At 37.0% G+C, this 27,495-nt stretch overlaps 2 protein-coding genes across 7 annotated transcripts in view; both read right to left on the bottom strand.

The window, feature by feature from the left end:
* The window catches only part of LOC133541283 (MICAL-like protein 1), a 249,806-nt gene extending 246,780 nt beyond the window's left edge, over window positions 1-3,026 (bottom strand). For 3 of the 4 annotated variants that reach the window (XM_061884597.1, XM_061884600.1, XM_061884599.1), the window contains exons 1-2: window positions 1,836-3,026; window positions 1,523-1,571 (exon numbers count right to left, since the gene is read on the bottom strand). In XM_061884597.1, coding sequence (XP_061740581.1) covers window positions 1,523-1,571; window positions 1,836-1,999 — 213 coding nt within the window. In that variant the 5' untranslated portion in view covers window positions 2,000-3,026. The remainder of the gene's footprint in view (window positions 1-1,522; window positions 1,572-1,835) is intronic. The other variant, XM_061884598.1, reaches the window with a different exon arrangement.
* Window positions 3,027-9,399: 6,373 nt separating this feature from the next.
* Window positions 9,400-27,495, bottom strand: part of LOC133541278 (ADP-ribosylation factor-binding protein GGA1-like) — a 56,014-nt gene continuing 37,918 nt past the window's right edge. For all 3 annotated transcript variants that reach the window (XM_061884589.1, XM_061884587.1, XM_061884588.1), the window contains 7 exons: window positions 23,813-23,962; window positions 23,656-23,729; window positions 23,385-23,572; window positions 15,319-15,533; window positions 15,081-15,250; window positions 14,881-14,991; window positions 9,400-11,124 (listed from right to left, as the gene is read on the bottom strand). In XM_061884589.1, the coding sequence (XP_061740573.1) occupies window positions 11,023-11,124; window positions 14,881-14,991; window positions 15,081-15,250; window positions 15,319-15,533; window positions 23,385-23,572; window positions 23,656-23,729; window positions 23,813-23,962 (1,010 nt within the window). In that variant the 3' untranslated portion in view covers window positions 9,400-11,022. The remainder of the gene's footprint in view (window positions 11,125-14,880; window positions 14,992-15,080; window positions 15,251-15,318; window positions 15,534-23,384; window positions 23,573-23,655; window positions 23,730-23,812; window positions 23,963-27,495) is intronic.

The following is a 27,495-nucleotide window of genomic DNA, read 5'->3' as shown; positions in this document are numbered from 1 at the left end:
ATCACTTAATTATGACTTTTATCTCACAATTTTGAGTTTTTTTTCTTATTTTAGACTTTATTATCATGTTTTATGACTTCTTTTTCACAATTTTGAGTTGTTTTTCTTTTTTTAGACTTTCTTATGACGTAATTATGACTTTTATCTCATAATTTAGACTTTATTATCATGTATTATGACTTCTTTCTCACAATTTAGTGTTTTTTCTTATTTAAGACTTTCTTATCACGTAATTATGACTTTTATCTCACAATTTAGACTTTCTTATCACGTAATTATGACTTTTATCTCACAATTTAGACTTTCTTATCACGTAATTATGACTTTTATCTCATAATTTAGACTTTCTTATCACGTAATTATGACTTTTATCTCATAATTTAGACTTTCTTATCACGTAATTATGACTTTTATCTCATAATTTAGACTTGATTACCCTGTAATTATGACTTCTTTCTCACACTTTAGAGGGTTATTTTCTTATTGTAGACTTTCTTGTGACGTAATTATGACTTTTATCACAATTTAGACTTTTTTATCACTTAGTTACGACTTTTATCTCACAATTTAGACTTTCTTATCACGTAATTATGACTTTTATCTCATATTTTACACTTTATTATCATGTATTATCACTTTTATCTCACAATTTTGAGTTTTTTTTCTTATTTTAGACTTTATTATCATGTTTTATGACTTCTTTTTCACAATTTTTTGTTTTTTTTTCTTATTTTAGACTTTCTTATGAAGTAATTATGACTTTTATCTCATATTTTACACTTTATTATCATGTATTATGACTTCTTTCTCACAATTTAGTGTTTTTTCTTATTTAAGACTTTCTTATCACGTAATTATGACTTTTATCTCATAATTTAGACTTTCTTATCACATAATTATGACTTCTTTCTCACACTTTAGAGGGTTATTTTCTTATTGTAGACTTTCTTGTGACGTAATTATGACTTTTATCACAATTTAGACTTTTTTATCACTTAATTATGACTTTTATCTCATATTTTACACTTTATTATCATGTATTATGACTTTTATCTCACAATTTTGAGTTTTTTTTCTTATTTTAGACTTTATTATCATGTTTTATGACTTCTTTTTCACAATTTTTTGTTTTTTTTCTTTTTTTAGACTTTCTTATGACGTAATTATGACTTTTATCTCATAATTTAGACTTTATTATCATGTATTATGACTTCTTTGTCACAATTTAGAGTTTTTTTCTTATTTTAGACTTTCTTATGAAGTAATTATGACTTTTATCTCATAATTTAGACTTTATTATCATGTATTATGACTTCTTTCTCACAATTTAATGTTTTTTTCTTATTTAAGACTTTCTTATCACGTAATTATGACTTTTATCTCACAATTTAGACTTTCTTATCACGTAATTATGACTTTTATCTCATAATTTAGACTTTCTTATCACACATTTATGACTTATTTGTCACAATTTAGAGCCGGCCGGGCTCCCCACGTGACCAGTGTGCGTGGGACTACTCACCAGTTGGTTGTTTTCATAGACGTTGGCTGCTGAGAGGGAGTTGAAGTCTCTGATTTACAGAGGGGACACAAAAGATGAGAGTTAAAAGTCTAATATTTCACATACAAGGAGGTGAAAAGTGGACTGCATGTGTGTCAAGAAGAGAAACAAGTAATCCAATTTAAGGGTAAAAAAAGGTGTCGAGGGGGATTGGGGAGGATTATAGAGAATTGGGTGGATTAGTGTCATTACAAGTTTAGTCCAAACAAAAAGAGATTTGCCCGGAAACAACCACAAAATAAACTTGAGTTACGAGACACAAAAAGAAACTCACATCAGGTCGGGCCGGTGTTTGTGGATGATGGCGCAAAAAGCCAGACCGTCTCTGAAGGCGCTGGACAAGTTGTTGATGTCCACATTTGGGTAAATCGCGCATGTTTGTCTGCACCACTGCAGCAGGCCGAAAGATGACGACGCCGTGTCACGTGGGGCCCTCATCTCCTGTCGGGCAGACGTCACCACGCCTGAAAACAAACACCTGCGTGCCTTCTTTCAAGTAGCCCGAGAAGACCTGGAACACTCACGACGTCACTGCTTACCACCAGAGAGAAAGAAAACCCACGGTAGCCACGAGTTGCCAATCACCACGCAGCGTGTAAATATCCAAATCCTGCCCTAAACCCCCAAAGTGTACTCGTCCCGGTCGCTTTGTTTGGAAAAAACAAAAATCCCCTTCTTGCCTGTTGTCTGTCACGCTGGGCTGCGCACTCCTTGCACCTCACCAGAGACGCCACTAGAGGGAGACATTCCACTGTTCACTAGTGGTGGACAGGTCAACCCAGACCTCTGTAATACAGGGTAGTATCCTTGCACCTCACCATATACACCACCAGAGGGAGACATTCCACTGTTCACTAGTGGTGGACAGGTCAACCCAGACCTCTGTAATATATGGTAGTATCCTTGCACCTCACCATATACACCACCAGAGGGAGACATTCCACTGTTCACTAGTGGTGGACAGGTCAACCCAGACCTCTGTAATATATGGTAGTAATCCTTGCACCTCACCATATACACCACCAGAGGGAGACATTCCACGGTTCACTAGTGGTGGACAGGTCAACCCAGACCTCTGTAATATAGAGTAGTATCCTTGCACCTCACCAGAGACGCCACCAGAGGGTGACATTCCACTGTTCACTAGTGGATGCACGCAAGGGGGTAGAATTGTGTAGGGACGCTAGGGACACGTCCCTACCAATATCCAGCCGCTACTGTGTAGTCACTATCAATACAAGCGCTGCCCGTAATGTTTAGTCGATGATTATGGCACAGAAAGGGTTAAATGTCGGTCTCTGCTAGAAGTCCCGCCTCTGACCTAAATATCGCTCCCTGATTGGTTGCCATGTTCATGCTAATTTATGTATGATTGGCTGTCCCCGCTGTCACTCCTTCTGCTTGTAAAAGCTAGCCTACATGCTAGTTGCTAGCGAGCTGACGAGAGACAGTGTGTCACGCCAAATTTCTTCCCCCCCTACAAAATCCTTCCTCCCTCCCTTTATTTCCGTGGTCATGATTAATACAGACGTTTTGTTAACGCTATATTATAAAAATATAATGCTGTATTATAAAAATACAGACGTTTTGTTAACGCTATATTATAAAAAAAATAGAACAAATAAAAAAATATATTTACAAACACTAGCTATGGGATGACGTAAGAGGAAACATGAGGTATTGTAAACCCGGAAGTAAATGCGTCATCCCATAGTTTGTGTTTGTAAATTGTTTTTTAATTTTTTTTATTTGTATTCTTTATAATATAATGTTAAAAAAACGTCTGTATTTTTATAATATAACCTTATATTTTTATAACATAGCGTTAACAAAACGTCTGTATTAATCATGACCCCGGAAGTAAATGGGAGGGAAGGTTTTTGTAGGGGGGAGGAAATTTGGCGTGACAAGTGCAACTTGGTGTAAGTTGTAAGTAAGTGTAAGTTGTAAGTAAGTGTAAGTTGTCAACATGTTCGGCATTTGTTGTTCCTGGCACACGGTAGCCAGATGGATTTTAATATCAGTGGTGTGATTTACATTGTGTTTGTGTCTGTTTGCGTGCGTGTGTGCTGTAGGTTTTGAAGGATGTCAATGAAAAGAAAACTGGATATAAGAGACTTCTTTAGGAGTCAAACTGTAAGTTACTTCAAGGGTTTATATAGGCTCAACAATATTGAATAATTCAACAATATATCACTCCAGTCACGCCCCTTAGAGTGCTATAATGAGCATATACCATGGACTGGAGTGATATATTGCTTTTATAAAACGGTTACCAATAAAGGCAATATGAAATAGGAATACTCAGTCAATTTAATGTAGTTTTATTCAACCAGAAATACATATTGTCCAATAAAATAGCCTCACTGTGGAAAAAAGTCTCACCTATCCAGACGTTAGCTCCAAATTAGCACTGCATCTCGTCTTTTCCTCCGCTTTTTTGTCAGGTGAAAGTCAATGCTCAGTCCCCTTTACTATTGTTAACCCTCCCCGGAGGTGAAAGTTAACCTTAAACATGTGAATTAAACTACTTTAGTCCGTTTTTTAACATCGTAACAACATCAGCTGTCTTTTTCTACGGACTGCAACAGTCCGTTGTCATGGATACATGACAACAACTTCCATTCATAGCAGTCATGCGTGCCTGAGGCGGAGTGATAGCCTGCGCTGTGATAAGGCTTTAGAATATTTAAACCACGGTTAACAGCCAATCAGATCGCCGGATTTCACCTTTCCGTTTTATTTTTGAAATTATTTTTTAGTTTCATGTATTTGTGTAGAAGTGAGCAACGGTTTGAAAAAAAAAAAAGTGGTGGAAATACAATAAACCCTCACTAGATGATCATGTGATTTTACAATGCTAAAATATAATTCATTAATATGAAGCAATATTCATATTTAGTAAAAGCCTTTTTGCTCAGGCAGTAACTGTACCATCAAGCTCTATGGTCATTGTCCTTAATGTATCTGGCATGCATCAACATATTTTTGGCCAGCAGTTCATTTCTGTTACAGACGGGCGGAGGCATGTGTTTGGCTCGTTCAAATAGGAACAAACCAGTGGACACTAATCTGCTTGTATTTGAGTATTAGTGACAAACATATTTACAGTACAAAAGCAGCAATAGAAGTAGATGAAGGGAAAAATTGTGAGTGATTTAAACACAAGTTGGGGAAAAGATTATTACAGTAATTTATGTTTATTTACAATGTTGTATTGCATGAATGTATTTCGGATGTTGTTGATGGACAGTAGACTATGTTGATTGACAGTATGATGCACACTTGCACTACAGCACTACACTAAAGAATAAAGAGGAGAACTCTTCAAAGTTGTCTCCTTTGCTTTCATTTTAGTTGCTTTACCCTATAACATGGGTGTCAAACTCTGGCCCGCGGGCCAAATCTGGCCCGCCGTGTAATTTAATTTGGCCCCTTGAGGCAATATCAATTTCTACAGCGTCGGTGCCGCTGTAACACCGCGTTCACCGCCAATACTCATACTTGCCAACCCTCCTAAGTTTCCCGGTGGACTCCCGAAGTTCAGTGCCCCTCCCGGGGCAACCATTCTCCCGAATTTCTACCGATTTCCACCTGGACGACTATATTGGGGGCGTGCATTTAAGGCACTGCCTTTAGCGTTCTCTACAACCTGTCGTCACGTCCCCTTTTCCTCCATACTAACAGCGTGTCACATAATATTTGTGGCTTTTACACACACACACACACACAAGTGAATGCAACGCATACTTGGTCAACAGCCATACAGGTCACACTGAGGGTGGCCGTATAAACAACTGTGGCACTGTTACAAATATGCTCCACACTGTGAACCCACACCAAACAAGAATGACAAACACATTTTGGGTGAACATCAACAGAACAAACACCCAGAACTCCTTGCAGCACTAACTCTTTCGGGAAACTTCCAGCAAACTGACCAATAATTATTTTATTCATGCATTTTCTCTTGCTACTTCAAGGCTTAAATGTTTGGTTTATTTTATTTTCAAATTTATTATTAGCCTGTGGAAAAAATTTGATATTTACCTCAGAAGATTGCAAATAGAAAAAAAGGCATAACATTTTTATTTAAATCCTTTTTTGATATGCCATTGATATTTTTTTAATTATTATTATTATTATTTAAAACTGGATTTTGCATATCACTAAAGTTATATAAGTCTTGCTTGTTCAATATTTAATGCAAAACATGTTTGGGTTCCTACTAAAAGGTTCATTTGTTCAAACTTGGCCCGCGGCTTTGTTCCGTTTAAAATTTTGGCCAACTCTGTTTTTGAGTTTGACACCCCTGCTCTATAACATCTGCATGACGTGAAATTATGATTGCTAATGTAAAAAAAAAAAAAAGTAAACTTTCAGAGTGCTGCTTTGGAGCATTTTTGTGTCCCCATCAATCTCTAAATCAAACCTACTCCCTTGCGGGGACCCCAAAGGGGTTTGGTCCAAAAAATATTAAAATTGTGTCATTATTCAGTATTATTTTGATTTATTATTATTAAAGTTTTAAATCTCCAGATCAGCTTTAGGTCCATCTGTCAATATAATGATTTTAAAGATTTAAGTTGTATGCTCTTTTTGTCAAAGAAAACCCTGTTTTTTGATGAAAAAACCCCCCACAAAATATGCAATATTATCACCCAATATTTTTTTAAGTGGAATATTTGAGATTATATAATTGGAGCCTTAAAAAAGTCAATAAATAATAACACCATTGATTTTAATTCATTATTTATTTGGGAGCAATGACACTTAAAAACAAATCACACTAAAATAATTGGGGATCCAAAAGGGTCCTACTTATTAAAGTGCTAAAAAATATATCGTACATTTTTTTACTGTTTACTTTTAACACAATAATCTCGAGATCAACATCCGATATATCTGTCAATTATAAGTTTTAATGTTGTTTATGTTTGTTTGTTTGTTTGTTTTAGGCCCTTCTTTAAAAAAAACAGCTCAGTTTTTTATATGGCAAACACAAAATATGCAACAAAAAACATGTCAAAGTGGAATATTTAATGTGACGTAATTGGAGCCTTGAATAGGTCAATAATTCCTAATGACATTGATTTTGATTCATTATTATTTTTTAAAGAAAGAAACAGCCTGCATGGCAGCTTTGTGTTATTAGAGTAAACATTGCAACATTTTCTTGTTACATTTCACCCGTTTGCTCTTTTATATCACTTTTTACGTTTTAAAAATGTTTCAATCGTATTTTTAAAATGTGCCGTGGGGCCGTTAAAAAATTACCTGCGGGCCGCAAATGGCCCCCGGGCCGCACTTTGGACACCCCTGACATAAATTAATGGTGATAACAAAATGTAATGCTAAAATGAATAAGTTAAGATAAAATCCCAGTGATTGATAATATGTCATATCATGGTTGACAACATTATGGTTCAGTTGACAAATTCATGTCTATTATTTAAATTATGATGATTCAAGATGGATACATTGTTTTGTTATCTTTGAAGATGTTTTCTGTAGGAGGACAAAACTTCCTGTTAGAAATGCTAGTTTGCATAGACATGCTTCACTGATGACAGCAATCTGTCCTAATTTCCCGCGGTCCTTGAACTCACCCTAGTTTGTTTACACGTATAACTTTCTCCGACGCTGCCACAGAAAGACCTGTTTTAAGCCACTTTTTCTTTGTCTCAATTTGTCCACCAAGCGTTTTATACTGTGCGTGAATGCACAAAGGTGAACTTTGTTGATGTTATTGACTTGTGCGGAGTGCTGATCAGGCATATTTGGTCAATGCATGACTGCAAGCCAATTACTTACAAATTGACTATTTTATTTTTCTGCCATGAAAAAGGGAGGGTTTTTGGGTAGGTGCACTAATTGTAAGTGTATCTTGTGTTTTTTATGTTGATTTAATAAAATAACAAAATTTTTTCGCGGCCGGGTACCAATCGAGCCGCGGCCCGGTGGTTGGGGACCCACTGCACTAGGCCACTGAGTAGGTGCCAGTACAGTACATATTCCGTACATCCATCCATCTTCTTCCGCTTATCAGAGGTCGGGTCGCGGGGGCAACAACCTAAGCAGAGAAACCCAGACTTCCCTTTCCCCAGCCACATCGTCTAGCTCTTCCCGGGGGATCCCGTACAATTGACCACTAAATGGTAACACCCCAATAAGTTTTTCAACTTGTTTAAGTCGGGGTCCACCTTAATCAATTCATGGTCAGCTTTCTAAACTCCAGGAGAAGAATATGTTTCTCAGCTACCAAATACTTCATTTGGAACAATAAAGACATTTGTTACAAAAGGAAATGTCTTTTCCTCAACAATTGGTTGAAGAATATTTTAGTGAGTCAGCTTTTCAATAAGAAACCTCAACTTTCTAATTACCAGAACATTTTTCAAGCTTTTTAAGATTCCTATGACTCCTGAACCATTTGCCATTGTATTTGATGCCATTCCAACACCTGTTGTACATTCCAACACCTGTTGTACATTCCAACACCTGTTAGGACGCTTGTACATTCCAACACCAAAATTTGCCTTAAAAATGCAATTTTTGTCTCTTTGCGCTGTAATTTGACCCCCTTCAAATGCTTCAAAACTCACCAAACTTGACACACCTATCAGGACTGGCAAAAATTAAAATCTAATAAAAAAAACAAAACCCAAAACTCAAAATTGCGCTCTAGCACAATTTTTGAATAAAACACAGAAAAAACTGCTCCTAGGAAGAAAATACAGACAAAACTGCTACTAACTTCCGGTAGGAATGTTGGAAAGACATGAAACAAAAACTTCTATGTAGGTCTCACTCAGACCTACATTTTCATAATTTACATCCTTCAGCAAAAGTCAACAGGAAGTTGGCAGTTACCGCTTCAACACAAGAGTTTTGTAAAAACCCGTCACCTTTCTTCAAACATTATCTCCTCTGAGCGCGTTTGTCGTTTCGGCTTCCAACTCGCACAGGAGAGAGTTTGAACCCTTCTGATTAAAAGTTATCGAATGAGTTGCGATTACTGCTCCGGTTTTAATTTTATGACCCTTTAAAGAACCACTGCGCTGATGCTGCTGCGCTGCTGTTGTCTCAAGATGGCTACTACCACTGGACAAAAGTATTGGGACACTTAAAACTACCACTGGACAAAAGTATTGGGCCACTTAGGACTAACAGTAGACAATGACAATGTGAAATGGAATTAAATCTTTTTTGTCCTCTACACACAATACCCTATAATAATAGTAGCTACTATCCATGCTTCTACCGCTTATCCGGGTTTGGGTCGCGGGGGCAGCAGCCAAAGGCGGGCCCGACCAACGCTGCTTGCAGCTTTAATTTGATATTGTTTTTATATGTATTTATTTTATTTTTATTCAGTGATTGCTGGAGCTCAGGATAGTATTTGAATGTTGTTTTTAATATTGTTGTGCAGCACTTTGGAAACCTTTTGTTGTTTAAATGTGCTATGTAAATAAAGTGGATTGGATTGGATGGATGGAGATATTTAAGGCTCCAATTACTTCACATCAAATATTCAACTTTAAACTATTTTTTGGGGGGAAAACATTGCATTGTTTTTGCTGGTAAATACAGGGTTTTAACAAAAATAGCATAAAACATTAAAAACAAAAATACATTGATTTAGATTAATATTATTAATATGACTTATTTTTGTAACATTTTTATGACTTAAATCCTTCCAAGTCTGCGAGACCAAACTTGAGGGGAGCCCTTAAGGTTAAAAAAAAAAAAGTGTATATTGTATTGGTTTTGAAAGCAAAACAATGAAAATGTGCGCCGCATGTCAGTCTGCATGAGCAACACAACTTGACAACACGTTGCCTTCCAATTCAGCCTCCATCACCCCAGAAAAAAACATCCTTTATTATTACTTCTGCACGTTGGCATGTTGCTGCTGCACAAGTCAAATGTACATGAATATTTACAAAGCTGGCTGGTAAAAGAGAGCAGGAGGATGGTATAGAAACTAAAAGTCATTGGACATTTCAGGCCTAACTTCAAAAGGTGTGCATGGACTGTGGATGAAAACAGGAGTTTAATGACGTCAGTGACATTTGACAATCAGCTAAAACGACGCGAGAAAGAGGCACAAATGGCAGACAGTACACAACCATGTCACAGTACCGTAAATTCCGGACTATAAGTCGCTTCCTTTTTTCTGCGCTTTGAAAGCTGCGGATAATTTTCCTTCGCTGACAACCGTAATGTAAAACGTTAAATAAGACAAAAAAACACACATACTGATTTAGTCCTTGCAACCGGAAGTACAAGTGCCATTTAGTCTTTTAGCGGTCCATAGCGTTTCTACTGGTATGGATACTTCATTCAGTTTGTTTTACAATATAACCAAAACAACTGATACTTACTAAAGTGTCCCATGTGTGATGTCTGTAGGAGTGTTTTAGCATATTTTTACGAGCTATCGTAATGTTAGCATTAGCTAATATCCTAACATGATTATGAGTGTCTGTGTTAGCATTAATAACGTACAAAGGAATTCTGTTTGTATAGTTTCACGTTCACAAATTCTTCAGTAAAGTCACCAAAAGGTCAGCGTGGAGTTATTTCGCTGATTGGAGAGCTAGCTTGCGCAGCTAGTTGGTCCATGACCATGACTTCTGTTTTGTTTGATCAGCTCTTTTACTGCCGTGTTACGGAAACACGTGAGGTATGTAAACAAACGTTAACAAAATATTTGTGTGTAAATAACTCATTTCACAACCCAACAGGCACAAGACATTGAAACAACGTTGAGGTCCTGATGTTGAGCAACTCAAACCTGCTTTTTGACCACGTTTAATCAATGTTGGGTTCTGACGTTGATGTGACCATTGAATTTTGCTCATTTTCCCAACCAAGAAGGTGGATCCAACGTTAGACATCAACGTTGTCGCAATGTACAAATACAACTATTGTGCTATGTTGTTTCAAAGTGACTTTTAAAGGACATGTACGTATAATCAACATTGCTTCAAGGTCTTGTGCCGGCTGGGAACGTACATATCTGCAGCAAATACTTGAGCTTTCTTAAATTTGAGTGGGTGGCGCGCTCTCTAGTCCGGAAAATACCAGTACTTTTTTTCCCCCGTTACACAAAAGAGGCAAATCCCTTTTGAGGTCAAACTAAAGACAGGAGGATTCAGCAGTTGAGGGTGGACTTAAGTATGTGTGTTGCTGGGTTACTTGGAGCATGCATGAAGACACGTACCTTGGAGGGTGCACACCTGCACCAGATGCTCTTCGTTTGAAGCAACCAGAAAATAAAAAAGAAGAGGCGGAGGGCCGAAGCAAGAGATTGTGCAAAGCAGGGCGGGTAAAAGCAAAGTTGGCACACACTGAGCATGAGCAAGAGCGGGAGGATGCTAGCAGGTGTGCAGCGATTAGGAAGAGGTTATTCACGCAGAGTTCTGTGGACTAGAGTCTCTCAGCCGGTTGAAGCGCTATAGAGTGCCCCAAGTGTCTGGAGGTGGCAGACTCCCTTCCTCGCAGTGCTCCTGCTCACCGATGGAGAACTTTAATCTGTACTGCAGCTCCACTTTCTCCTAGAGACACAAAACAAGCACACAGAACGTGTGGAAATGTTCACTTCTTTATTTGATTAAAGGCCTACTGAAAGCCACTACTACTGACCACACAGTCTGATAGTTTATATATCAATGATGAAATATTAACATTGCAACACATGCCAATACAGCCTTTTTAGTTTACTAAATTGCAATTTTAAATTTCGCGCAGAAGTATCATGCTAAAACGTCGCGGTATGATGATGCGTGATGTCACACATTGTAGAGGACATTTTGTTCCAGCACCGTTCCCAGCTATGAGTCGTCTCTTTTCATCGCAAAATTCCACAGTATTCTGGACTTCTGTGTTGCTGAAGCTTTTGCAACTTGTTCAATGAATAATGGAGACGTCAAAGAAGAAAGCTGTAGGTGGGAAGCGGTGTATTGCGGCCGCCTTTAGCAACACAAACACTGCCAGTGTTTCATTGTTTACATTACCGGAAGATGACGGTGTGGCTTTACTATGGAACAGAGCGGTCAAGCGAACACAGTTGGATTGGACCACAAACACAAAGTACAGTGTATTATGCAGCGATCATTTCAAAAGATCGTGTTTCGAACAGGGTCCCTTGCGAAGGGCAGAGATGGGCGGGGCCGACCTTCAGGTTGTACAGGTACAACCATATAATCTCACTAAAACACTAGTAACACAATAAGCAGATAAGGGATTTTCCGGAATTATTCTAGTAAATTCATCTAATAACATCTGAATTGCTCCCACTGTATAGTATTTTTTTTTTTTTTACTAGTCCTTCACTCTCACTTTCCTCATCCACAAATCTTTCATTCTCGCTCAAATTAATGGGGAAATTGTCGCTTTCTCGGTCCGAATCGCTCTCGCTGCTGGTGGCCATGATTGTAAACAATGTTCAGAAGTGAGGAGCTCCACAACCCGTGACGTCACGCGCACATCGTCTGCTACTTCCGGTACAGTCAAGGCTTTTTTATTAGCGACCAAAAGTTGCAGACTTTATCGTGGATGTTCTCTACTAAATCCTTTCAGCAAAAATATGGCAATATCACGAAATGATCAAGTACGACACAGAATGGACCTGCTATCCCCGTTTAAATAATAAAATCTCATTTCAGTAGGCCTTTAAACTCCCCTGAATTGACCATCAATATCTCCATTGAGGCAAAGAAGCTGCATTCGTACAAGTAGCCTTATCACTGGAGGACCAGGCTAAACATGTTACACAGCGAGAGGCATGCTAATCGCTAAGCTATATTGAAACAAGTGAATGAATAAGTGTTAAGTAAGCTTTAACAAGTGTCACAATACAGCAGAAAGTATCAGGTATTAAAAGGAAATGAACAAAATAAGAGTCTAGGGAGTGGATAATATAACAGCTGTGTCGATACAACGGGTGGTATCAGTCTATGATCAATACTCAAGTCAGTAGGTCCATATTTTTATTTACTCAATAGCATTTTTTGGTAATGTTGTGGACACCCTGGACAAAGCAAAGGATTTAGCAGAGTAGTAGATAGTACTTTTTACCTTTGATCCCACAATTGTATGTAGTCAAATAAAATAAGGAACTACTTTAAATATTGTGTGGATATTCTTAAACTGTCAACTGTCAATTTGTTTTACACTTAATAGACGTGATCACTATCAGCAGCAAAAAAAATTCCGCTATGAAATTTATTTCACAATATTAACTTGTATTTAGTAAGTAATTTATACACAATAATACGTTTTATTTAGTAAGTAATTTATACACAATAGACATTTTATTTAGTAAGTAATTTATACACAATAATACGTTTTATTTAGTAAGTAATTTATACACAATAATAAGTTTTATTTAGTAAGTAATTTATACACAATAGACATTTTATTTAGTAAGTAATTTTTACACAATATAAGTTTTATTTTAGTAAGTAATTTTTACACAATAATGTAAGTTTTATTTCGTAAGTAATTTATACACAATATAAGTTTTATTTAGTAAGTCATTTATACACAATGAGTTTAACTTATTAAGTTATTTATACAACAATATAAGTTTTATTTAATAAGCAATTTATACACAATAATATTTGTTTTAATTTAGTAAGTCATTTATACACTTTTATTTATTAAGTCATTTATACACAATACGTTTTAATTAGTAAGTAATTCATATACATTTTTATTTAGTAAGTAATTTATACAGAATAATTTACGTTTTATTTAGTAAGTAATTTACACACATTTATTTTATTTAGTAAGTCATTTATACAGAATAATAGAAGTTTTATTTAGTATTTTATACACAATAATATACATTTTATTTTGTAAGTAATTTATACACAATAATATGTTTTATTTAGTAATTTATCCACAATAGACATTTTATTTAGTAAGTAATTTTTACACAACATAAGTTTTATTTTAGTGAGTCATTTATACACAATAACATGTTTTATTTAGTAAGTAATTTATACACAATAATATAAGTTTTATTTAGAAAGTAATTTATACACAATAAGTTGTATTTAGTAAGTAATTTATACACAATAGACATTTTATTTAGTACGTTTTTTTTTCACAATAATACAAGTTTTATTTTAGTAAGTAATTTATACACAATATATTTTATTTCGTAAGTAATTTATACACAATAATATATTTTATTTCGTAAGTAATGTATACACAATATACTACAGTGTATACATTACTTATGAAATAAAACATTGTGTATAAATTACTTACGAAATAAAACTTATGTTGTGTATAAATTACTTACGAAATAAAACTTATACTATTGTCTATTCATTACTTACGAAATAAAACTTACAAGTTTTATTTCGTAAGTAATGTATAGACAACATAAGTTTTATTTCGTAAGTAATTTTTACACTAACAAGTTTTATTTAGTAAGTAATTCATACACAATAATATAAGTTTTATTTAGTAAGTAATTTATACACAATAGACATTTTATTTAGTGAGTATTTTTTTCACAATACAAGTTTTATTTTAGTAAGTAATTTATACACAATATATTTTATTTCGTAAGTAATTTATACACACTATTTTATTTCGTAAGTAATGTATACACAATATACTATAGTGTATACATTACTTATGAAATAAAACAGTGTATAAATTACTTACGAAATAAAACTTATGTTGTGTATACATTACTTACTAAATAAAACTTACAAGTTTTATTTCTTAAGTAATGTATACACAAGAAGTTTTATTTCGTAATTACACAAAATAAGTTATATTTAGGTCATTTATACACAATATTTTTTTATTTAGTAAGTTATTTATACACTTATTTAGTAAGTCATTTATACACAATAATATAAGTTTTATGTAGTAAGTCATTTATACACAATAATATAAGTTTTATGTAGTAAGTCATTTATACACTTTTATTTAGTAAGTCATTTATACAGAATAATTTACGTTTTATTTAGTAAGTAATTTATACACAATAATATAAGTTATTTGGTAAAAAGGTGATACATAATTAGGGACCAAGTTTCTCTTTTAAGTTATTAGTGTCAACATTTCAACTTTTTCTCGACACATTTTGGCATTGCGCCTAATCTTATATTTAACGGCCCCTGTGCCGCACCTTGGTCACCCCTGCTTTTGTAGCTATTTGCCACGTGCCAACAGCCACAACTTTAGTCCACCCTTTAGCATGTGGGTTTACTTGGAAGAGCGCACACAATAGTAATTCAATAGAAGAGTGTTATTGCAGCTGGAACTAATGGTGACACCTAAAATACCTTATTTGGGTTTGCCAGGAGCATGATCTGTGTGACGGCCGCAGGAGGAAGGATGGGGTTGAAGGCAGGAAGTTGTGTTCCTGAAGGTGCCTGCAACTTCACCACCATTGACTGCAGGAAACAAACCAATAAACGCACTTCTCACAATGGAAGACATCTTATCTCGCCGATTAAAAACAAAAAAGGACACCCTTGCAGACCTTTTGCGGCAGAATCTGGAAGTGGATGTTTGTGACGGGCAGAGGAGCAGAGGACAGCATGGAGATGATGACCACCAGCACGTCGGGGCGTGAGGGAGGTGGGTCGCGTGCAACGTGGAGAAGAAGACGAAGACTGTGTCCGTCAAAGACGGTGACAGGTAACAGACTACCTGGAAGGGGACATCATGCTGGGACGCACGTAGATGATCTTTGATTCTAAACAGTTGTGTCCACTTACTGGGCTTAATGGATTCTAGAGGTACAAAAACATCTGCCAGGGAGTCCTCCGTGTGAGCTGGGGACACGTCCAACAAGGTAGAACCAAGGCTGGGCTCTGAGTGCAGGGGTAGTGGGGGATGGTCCGAGACAAAGATTGGGATGGGGTTGGGGGTGATGTTGGACCCCAACTTGCTCTGTAGATCTCGCAGAGTTGGCTTGGACTGCTGCTTGTCCCTAGAAGCAGATAACCAGCATGAATGTGAGCTGTTTCCACAATGCTCATGTCCCATGATGTCCTCCAGGCCTGATGATATTAGCAAGATGAAGAGTCACATGGGTACAATCCATGCCACTCTGCCATCTTTTCTTTTAGTACATTCCACATGGCAGCATCTTGCAGTCTTCTCAGATACAATGGCAAAAAGTATTTATTAAAAGACGCACACAAACTGAGTCCTAAACGCATCACCCGCATATAGTTGTACATATATATACATATAGTTGTACATATACATACATACATATAGTTGTACATATACATACATACATATAGTTGTACATATACATACATATAGTTGTACATATACATACATACATATAGTTGTACATATACATACATACATATAGTTGTACATATACATACATACATATAGTTGTACATATACATACATATAGTTGTACATATACATACATACATATAGTTGTACATATACATACATATAGTTGTACATATACATACATATAGTTGTACATATACATACATACATATAGTTGTACATATACATACATACATATAGTTGTACATATACATACATACATATAGTTGTACATATACATACATATAGTTGTACATATACATACATACATATAGTTGTACATATACATACATATAGTTGTACATATACATACATATAGTTGTACATATACATACATACATATAGTTGTACATATACATACATACATATAGTTGTACATATACATACATACATATAGTTGTACATATACATACATATAGTTGTACATATACATACATACATATAGTTGTACATATACATACATACATATAGTTGTACATATACATATAGTTGTACATATACATACATACATACATACATATAGTTGTACATGTACATACATACATATAGTTGTACATGTACATACATACATATAGTTGTACATATACATACATATAGTTGTACATATACATACATAAAGTTGTACATATACATACATACATATAGTTGTACATATACATACATACATATACATACATACATATAGTTGTACATATACATACATACATATAGTTGTACATATACATACATACAGTTGTACATATACATACATACATATAGTTGTACATATACATACATACATATAGTTGTACATATACATATAGTTGTACATATACATACATACATAAATACATATAGTTGTACATGTACATACATACATATAGTTGTACATATACATACATATAGTTGTACATATACATAAAGTTGTACATATACATACATACATATAGTTGTACATATACATACAGCTGTACATATACATACATACATATAGTTGTACATATACATACATACATATAGTTGTACATATACATACATACATAAAGTTGTACATATACATACATACATATAGTTGTACATATACATATATACATACATATAGTTGTACATATACATACATATAGTTGTACATATACATACATACATATAGTTGTACATATACATATATACATACATATAGTTGTACATATACATATACATACATACATATAGTTGTACATATACATACATACATATATTTGTACATATACATACAGTTGTACATATACATACATACATATAGTTGTACATATACATACATACATAAAGTTGTACATATACATACATACATATAGTTGTACATATACATACATACATATAGTTGTACATATACATATATACATACATATAGTTGTACATATACATACATACATAAAGTTGTACATATACATACATACATATAGTTGTACATATACATATAGTTGTACATATACATATATACATACATATAGTTGTACATATACATACATATAGTTGTACATATACATACATATAGTTGTACATATACATACATACATATAGTTGTACATATACATATATACATACATATAGTTGTACATATACATACATACATATAGTTGTACATATACATACATACATATAGTTGTACATATACATATATACATACATATAGTTGTACATATACATACATACATATAGTTGTACATATACATACATACATATAGTTGTACATATACATACATACATATAGTTGTACATATACATACATACATATAGTTGTACATATACATACATACATATAGTTGTACACAGAGGTGGGTAGTAACGCGCTACATTTACTCCGTTACATTTACTTGAGTAACTTTTGGGATAAATTGTACTTCTAAGAGTAGTTTTTATGCAACATAGTTTTACTTGAGTATATTTATAGAGAAGGAACGCTACTTTTACTCCGCTCCATTTATCTGCAATCAGGTCGCTACTCGCTACTTTTTTTTTTATCGATCTCTTAATGCACGCCTTGTTTGTTTTGGTTTGTCAGACATGCATTCAAAGTAGGAACTACGCATGCCTGCGTTTCACCAATCACATGCAGTCACTGGTGACGTTGGACCAATCAAACAGAGCCAGGTGGTCACATGACCCGACTTATACCAGTTGAAAACTTATTGGGGTGTTACCATTTAGTGGTCAATTGTACGGAATATGTACTGTACTTTGAAATCTACTATTAAAAGTTTCAACTATCAGTCTAAAGTGTAAAGGAAAAAAGACACTTTTTATTTCAACCGTACTTCCCGTCAAAAGCCTAAAGACTGATCGCACAGTTCCTGTCTTCACAATAAAAGTGCCGTTCCATCGCGCCTGCGTTAACAAAATAACCAACCTATCCCCAGGTGCATGTCTTTGGAAGTGGGAGGAAGCCGGAGTACCCGGAGGGAACCCACGCATTCACGGGGAGAACATGCAAACTCCACACAGAAAGATCCCGAGCCTGGATTTGAACCCAGGACTGCAGGACCTTCGTATTGTGAGGCAGACGCACTAACCCCTCTGCCACCGTGAAGCCCCTATATATATATATATATATATATATATATATATATATGCATGTATGTATGTGATATGTGTGTATGTATATGTATACATGATGTAGATCACCTCGACTTGGTCATTTATTAAGTAATTGGTAAACGTTGAAAAACTTATTGGGGTGTTACCATTTAGTGGTCAATTGTACGGAATATGTACTGTACTGTGTGATCTACTAATACAAGTTTATGTTAAGTTGAAAAACTTATTGGGGTGTTACCATTTAGTGGTCAATTGTAGGGAATATGTACTGTACTGTGTGATCTACTAATACAAGTTTCAATCAATCAATCACTCAATCAATCAATCAATCAATCAATGCCTACTGAGCCTATGGTGCTGTTAAGTTATTGTGGCTCAATTTGCCTTAATTTTTTATTTATTTTAATGTATTATTATTTAATATATAATATTGTTTTAGTTGCTTAAGAGATATTCCTGGCTCTGAATTTGCTCATTGCTATTTTTATGTTTTTGTGCATTATTTGTTGCTGTAATCATTAAACAAACAGGTTACTCATCAGTTACTCAGTACTTGAGTAGTTTTTTCGCAACATACTTTTTACTTTTACTCAAGTAAATATTTGGGTGACTACTCCTTACTTTTACTTGAGTAATAAATCTCTAAAGTAACAGTACTCTTACTTGAGTACAATTTCTGGCTACTCTACCCACCTCTGGTTGTACATATACATACATACATATAGTTGTACATATACATATAGTTGTACATATACATATAGTTGTAAATATACATACATACATATAGTTGTACATATACATACATATAGTTGTACATATACATACATACATATAGTTGTACATATACATATAGTTGTACATATAGTTGTACATATACATATAGTTGTACATATACATATAGTTGTACATATACATATAGTTGTACATATACATACATACATATAGTTGTACATATACATACATACATATAGTTGTACATATAGTTGTACATATACATATAGTTGTACATATACATATAGTTGTACATATACATATAGTTGTACATATACATACATACATATAGTTGTACATATACATACATACATATAGTTGTACATATACATACATATAGTTGTACATATACATACATACATATAGTTGTACATATACATACATATAGTTGTACATATACATATAGTTGTACATATACATACATACATATAGTTGTACATATACATACATACATCCATATAGTTGTACATATACATACATACATATAGTTGTACATATACATACATACATACATATAGTTGTACATATACATACATACATACATATAGTTGTACATATACATACATACATACATATAGTTGTACATATACATACATACATACATACAGTTATACATATAAATACGTAAAACACACCTATTCGTGGCTGCTTATTCACTGAATCAATCTTTGTTGTTGTTTTTATCCAATCGATTTTATTGTTTTGATTTTGTACGGTGTCCTTGAGTGCCCAAAAATGCGCCTTATAAGTAATAATACTCAATGGCCTAGAGGGTAGAGTGTCCGCCCTGAGATGGGTAGGTCGTGAGTTCAAACCCCGGCCGAGTCATACCAGAGACTATAAAAATGGGAGCCATTATCTCCCTGCTTGACACTCAGCATCAAGGGTTGGATTTGGGGGTTAAATTACCATAATTGATTCCCGGGCGCGGAAACGCTGCTGCTCACTGCTCTCCTCACTTCCCAGGGGTTGATCAAGGGGATGGGTCAAATGCAGAGGACACATTTCACCACACCTAGTGTGTGTGACAATCATTGCTACTTTAACTTTAACTTACACACACGTTCATAATTTACAAATGCACCGCACCTCAATGTTTGAGTCCCATAAAAAACTCCTGACCAACATTTTAGAACCAGCTAAAAAAATTGCAAGAATTTATATTTTGCACTGTCAGATCGTAAGGTTCAAAGTAGAGCCGAGGTCTTCAACAGGGGTCCGATACCCCAGGGGTTTCGTTGAGGGACTGTTGAGGGGTTCGTATTTATAGTTTATTTCACTTTTTCCTTCCATCCATCCATCCGTCTTTTCCCGCTTATCCGAGGTCGGGTCGCGGGCGCAGCAGCCTAAGTAGAGAAGCCCAGACTTTCCTCTCCAAAGCCACTTCGCCCAGCTCTTCTGGGAGGGATCTCCAGGTGTTCCCAGGCCAGCCGGTAGACATAGTCTCTCCATAGTGTTCTGGGTCTTCCCCGTGGTCGCCTACCAGTCGGATGCGCCCGAAGCACTTCACCAGGGAGGAGTTCAGGTGGCATCCTGACCAGATGCCTGAACCACCTCATCTGACTCCTCTCCATGTGGAGGAGCAGCGGCTTTACTCTGAGCTCCTCCCGGATGACAGATCTTCTCACCCTATCTGTAAGGGAGAGCCCCGCCACCCGGCAGAGGAAACTCATTTTGGCCGCTTGTACCCGTGATCTTGTCCTTTGGGTCATAACCCAAAGCTCATGACCATAGTTGAGGATGGGAACGTAGATCGACTGGTAACTTGAGAGCTTTGCCTTCCTTCTTCACCACAACGAACCAATACAAAGTCCACATCACTGCAGACGCTGCTCTGATCCGCCTGTCGATGTCACGATCCACTCTTCCCTCAACAATGAACAAGACCCTAAGGTAATTGAACTACTCCACTTGGGGCAGGTTTTACTCCCCAAATCAGAGATGGCACTCCACCCTTTTCTGGGCAAAAACCCTCTCATCTACCGGGTTTATAAATTCCAACATGTAGGCTTTAAGCCGCGGGGCAACAAGTATTGCCAAGCCCGCCCGCCGCCTCTCACTGCAGGCAACGCTAGACTTGGAAGACAGTCCAGCCCCTATCGAGAGGACTGGTGAGACAGACTAGATCCGGCCAGAACTTCTCTACCTCGCGCACCAGCTCAGGCTCCTTCCCCCCAAGCGAGGTGACGTTCCACGTCCCAAGAGCTGACTTATGTTGGAAAGGATCGGACATTCAAGGGCCGTGAATTCAGCTGCTGCCCAGCTCACACAGCACCCAACTTCTATGCGTGGTGAGCCCATTGGAGGGGGGAGACCCAGACAAAGAGCAGCTAAAGACTTCTAGGAATACAATCGAGGACCAAGGATAGCGATCTGCGGACTAGAGGCCAACTAGAATATTGCGGAGTAGTTGCCAGTTAACGACTAGCCAGTGTTCTGTCGAAATGAGCTACCTGTCAAAATAAGCTACCCAAGGAGACTACTGACAATGCATACGCATGTGCATTAGCACAAAATGTTTTCTAGATTTCGAAATCAGCTGTGTCGTGTAGATAAAGTGTTGACTCTGTCACTGGTGCTACAAGTACTGTAAGTCATTATTTAAAAGTACCGTATTTCCTTGAATTGCCGCCGGGTATATAGTATGTGCCTGACCAGAATTACTGCCGGGTCAAACTCCTTTCGCAAAATAATATTTTTATTAGCGCATGTCTAGAATTTCCGCCAGGTGAAACTCGTTTCGCAAACTAATTAGCATATGCCTAGAATTTCCGCTGGGTCAAACTCGTCACGTCACGAGTGACACTTCACCTGTCATTTTCAAAATGGAGGAGGCTGATTTCGATCATTTGAAAGGGAAGAGCTATTCAGTAGGATTTAAGGTCCAAGCTATTTAATATGCTAAAAAGAACAGTAAGCAGCTATGTTTTATTAATATACCGTAGCTGCGTGTGTCAAATATGAGTCATTAAATGACTCCCGCCTCCTGGTGGTAGAGGGCGCTAGTGATCCTTCTTGCGACTACTCGGCTCAAGAAGTGACAACAAGCGACCATAATAACGTTTTTTTTAGGGATGCACCGAAGTGAAAATTTGTGGCCGAAGCCGAATAACATCTAAACGCTTAGCCGAAGGCCGAATACCGAATAAAGAATGCAGTTTTTCACAAATTTTTTAATATTGCATAAATAGCCTAGAATAAATATTTAGACATGTTTTTCAAATAAAGTAATTTTTTATTGAATATTGACATTTTTTTAATATTCCAGTAGCCTTTGCTTTTCAAAAAAAAGCACAAAGTTTTTCATTTATATTAGGCCTTCGAACAAAACATGCATTCCAAAAAAAAATAAAGTGCATTAAAGTGGATAAACCCACAAGAAATGAATTATTGTCCTTTTGGCAAAAGTCTGCTTAGCCACAGTAGATATGCTAATAATGTAAACAGAGGCCCCACTAAATCTCAATAAGTGTGTGCTTGTAACCTCATACACTTATACAGGTACACAACATATCCCAACGTCACCACGTCACTGCACGTTAGCCACAGTAGATATGCTAATAATGTAAACAGAGGCCCCACTAAATCTCAATAAGTGTGTGCTTGTAACCTCTTACACTTATACAGGTAGCCTACACAACAGGCTAATAATGTAAACAGAAGGCTCAAGTAAATCTCAATAAGTGTGTGCTTGTAACCTCATACACTTATACAGGTAGCCTACACAACAGGCTAATAATGTAAACAGAGGCCCCACTAAATCTCAATAAGTGTGTGCTTGTAACCTCATACACTTACACAGGTACACAACATAGCCCAACGTCATTAGCACGTTGGTTGATTGCGTCACCGCGTCAAAAAATTGCGTCACACGCCACTATTCGGCCTTGTTTTTAACTCATTCCACCGAAGGCCGAATGTGGCTTTTTTTTGCCATATTCGGCCGAATATATTCGGTTACCGATTAATCGGTGCATCCCTAGTTTTTTTTTTATTAAATGTGGTTTTCATGATGGTATCCTTACATCACACTCAAATGTATAAGGGCAGGCCTACATTTACCGCATGCATTTGGTACAGTGAGAAGAGGTTTTAAATGAATTAGCGCCCTGGCGGCAATTCAAGGAAATACGGTATTCCCCACAAGAAGAGTGTCATGTTGTACCATTTAACCTGCAGGCCCTCTGGAGGAAGGGACTGCTGCAAAAGCGTCTTTCCCAACAAGTCGAGCTCATCGAGGGCCGAGCCTCTGGGGGCCGAGCCAGGGGAGATGGGATGGGAGTGGGAGGGTGCTTCTGGAGTCAGGAGGAGACTGGGTGCTGCTGGGATGTCTGCATCGATGCTGTCAGATGACTTAGAGGTGAAATGAGCAATAATAATAATAATTAAAAAGGAAAAAAGCAAAAGAGATCGTTCCACCAATTTCCGCTTCTCACCTGGAAAGAATCCCAGGCGGTGGAGTCCTCCGGCTGCGAGGGAGGGTTGGAGGTGTGTGTTCCTTCGCTTAGACCTGAGGGAGTCCACGCAATAAAACACACGGGAGTGAGTGTCTGAAAAGCTCAGTAGGGATCAGCACTTCAGGGATGTGGTTACCAAGCGACATGAGCTCGTCGTCCAGCAGAGAGATGCCCGTTTCCTGTGAGGTCGCGTTGAGGCTGTCGGTTGGAGTAGGGAATTCTGGGAAGGAGGGGGGCGACTGGGGTGACGTGTCCAACCCCGACAGGTCCAGCAGTGCAGTTCCTCCTGCCGGGCGAACATTGGGATTTTACTAGCGGATCTGTTCATGACTCACCAAAGGCTGGACGATTACAGCAAAAGTAATACTCTGTTATTTTGTATTGATTTTGAAATCATGATTAATCACACATGATTTCAAAATCAATCACACAGGGCTTCACGGTGGCAGAGGGGTTAGTGCGTCTGCCTCACAATACGAAGGTCCTGCAGTCCTGGGTTCAAATCCAGGCTCGGGATCTTCCTGTGTGGAGTTTGCATGTTCTCCCCGTGAATGCGTGGGTTCCCTCCGGGTACTCCGGCTTCCTCCCACCTCCAAAGACATGCACCTGGGGATAAGTTGATTGGCAACACTAAATTGGCCCTAGTGTGTGAATGTGAGTGTGAATGTTGTCCGTCTATCTGTGTTGGCCCTGCGATGAGGTGGCGACTTGTCCAGGGTGTACCCCGCCTTCCGCCCAATTGTAGCTGAGATAGGCGCCAGCGCCCCCCGCGACCCCGAAAGGGAATAAGCGGTAGAAAATGGATGGATGGATGGATTAATCACACAATTATTAATTCATTTAAAAACATGAGTATCTATTGCAGGGGTGTCAAACCAAATACAGAGTGGGCCAAAATGTAAAACTGAACAAAGCCTCGGGCCAAGGTTGAACAACTTAACCTTTTGATAGGGACCCAAACAGGTTTTTCATTTAACATTGAACAAGCAAGGCTTATATAACTTTATAGTGACATGCAAAATAGAGTTTCAAATAATAATAATAATAATAATTCAAAAATATCAATGGCATATCAAATACAATTCGAACAAAAATGGATGCCTATTTTCTAGATCAAAATAAACTTTTTTCCCACAGGCTAATAATACATTTGAAATAAAATAACAATGAATCAATCAAACATTCAAGCCTTGAAATAGCAAGAGAAAGTGCGTGAATAAAACGTTAATTAGAGCTCAGTTTGCGACACTGATTTGCTTTAACACTAAATATGGAACAAGCGACACTTATATAACTTAATAGTGCAAAATCCACTTTCAAAAAAGAAACAAAAAAACATCAATAGTATATTAAATAAAATGTGAATGGAAAATGTTATGCCTGTTTTCTACTTGCAGCCTTCTGAGGTAAATATCAACATTAACTTTTTCCACAGGGTAATAAATTAGAAAATAAAATAATGTGATGGGCAGGGTTTGGCGGTGTGGAGTATGGTGGTAGCGGGGGTGTATATTGTAGCGTCCCGTAAGAGTTAGTGCTGCAAGGGGTTCTGGGTATTTGTTCTGTTGTGTTACAGTGTGGATGTTCTGCCAAAATGTGTTTGTCATTCTTATTGGGTGTGTGTTCGCAGTGTGGCGCATATTTGTTACAGTGTTCAAGTTGTTTATACGGCCACCCTCAGTGTGACCTGTATGGCTGTTGACCAAGTATGAATTGCGATCACTTGTGTGTGTCTGTGAAAGCCATAGATATTTTGTGATTGGGCCGGCACGCATATTCAGTGCCTTTAAGTATTGTTGTCCGGGTGGAAATCTGGAGAAAGGTTGCCCGGGAGATTTTCGGGAGGGGCACTGAACTTCAGGAGTCATCCAGGTAAATCGGGAGGGTTGGCAAGTATGAGTATTAGCGGTGAATGTGGTGTTATATGTTATATTGTCATTATACCGGCGGGCCAGCTCTAATGTTAATTTGATATTGCCTCAAGGGCCAAATTAAATTACACGGCGGGCCAAATTTGGCCTGCGGGCCAGAGTTTGACACCCATGATCTATTGTACCACCAAAACACAACTCTAAATATAATTTCAAAGAACAACCGCATATAAATGAATAAAAAAATGACAAAAAGCTAAATAATAACATTGGTAACAAATAGGGCTGTGAATCTTTAGGTACCACACGGTTTGATTCGATTCTTGGAGTTAACGATTGGACTCAAACGATTCTCGATTCGAAATGATTCCCAATTCAAAATCAATACTTTTTAAATAAAATGAAGTGCCATTTTTATGATGAACTACATTCCTCTGTAAAATACATGAAGGGAAGGATTCATATGGCCCCATTCCTGGGTGGATTTCATGTGAGGAGAGGGGGGGGGGGGGGGGGGGTTAATCATTTTGCAATGCAGTCTGCTGAAAATGATGGCAAGCGACACTCTCCATAGCGACTGACGCTGTGGTCAAAGTTGGCATTGCCACAAAATACTGCTGTGTGGTGGCTAAAGTGGATGGATTCATCACGTTTCATGTGTCAGGTAAACCGCGACGAATGGGGCCATACTCAGTGGCCTATTGTCCGCCCTGAGATGGGTGGGTTGTGAGTTCAAACCCCGGCCGAGTCATACCAAAGATTATAAAAATGGGAGCCATTCCCTCCCTGCTTGGCACTCAGCATCAAGGTTTGGAATTGAGAGTTAAATCACCAACAATGATTCCCGGGCGCGGCCACCACTGCTGCTCACTGCTCCCCTCACCTCCCAGGAGGTGAACAAGGGTGATGGGTTAAATGCAGAGAATAATTTGTCCACACCTCGTGTGTGTGCGTGTGTGTGTGTGTGTGTGTGTGTGTGTGTGACAATCATTGGTACTTCAACTTTAACTTAAAATATGAATCTCCTTACTGTAGATAAAGCTCTGATACATTTCGATATTACTTAAAGGTAAACTGGTTTACTGGACAGGACAGATTTTTGAAAAAATATAAACATAAAAATAGATTTTAGATTTTTGTGAATGAAGAATTTTTTTCCCACCCATAGCAACAATCATAAATTAAAATAGTAGCAATACAGAAAAAAACATTTTTTTAGGTATAATTTTTTTAATTTTTATTTTGTCTTTTACTATTTACAATTATTTTACCAGCATGAAGTGTGTGCTTTGTGTGACATGAGTAATGTCATCCTGACATTTATGCTTGTCTAAGGTCCTTTTTTGAAACCTTTGTGCTGCTGTTCTGAATGTGAGGTGTAGACAAGTAGTTATGACTACAGTCCTTATTTGTACCTTGATCTTACATCCATGATGTCGTTCACAACAACACAAACAGATGAGATGTGTTGTGGGCGTACGGATTGTTCTTGCTTGCTATAGCTTCATTTTTTCGTCTGCGTTTCAGGTGGCTGCCTCCACATTGTTTAGTTCAGGATGAATGAGTCGTAGCAGACACATTATTTTCCGAAACAAATTAGTTAGTTTATTTCTTTGGTCGCTGTTCAACAAAACAAACAACAGTTGTACGTTCATAAATTGACAATGTCACAGATGTTCCTTCTCCTCACAACAACAACAGTTTCGTCACATTTATGTCATTTTCACTGATATTACGCGTTTAACAGTTGATTCCGGTTTATTGGGCAATAATGTGATTATGTGAATGCGAAAACCATATGGCCTTACTTTTGTTGTTGAGTTTTATGGATTATTGACTAGGCATACTAGCGCTCTTTCAGAAAGTAGCATCCCGAATTTCTACTGGCCGAAGTCTTTTTTCCACTCAAATGCTCACTCATTCATTGCACCGTTACAAGCTCAGGAGT

Source organism: Nerophis ophidion, linkage group LG23 (assembly GCF_033978795.1).
Source record: "Nerophis ophidion isolate RoL-2023_Sa linkage group LG23, RoL_Noph_v1.0, whole genome shotgun sequence".
NCBI classification, from domain to species: domain Eukaryota; kingdom Metazoa; phylum Chordata; class Actinopteri; order Syngnathiformes; family Syngnathidae; genus Nerophis; species Nerophis ophidion.
The sequence above is the reverse complement of the archived record's forward strand: the minus strand, read 5'-3'. Positions and strand labels throughout refer to the sequence as shown.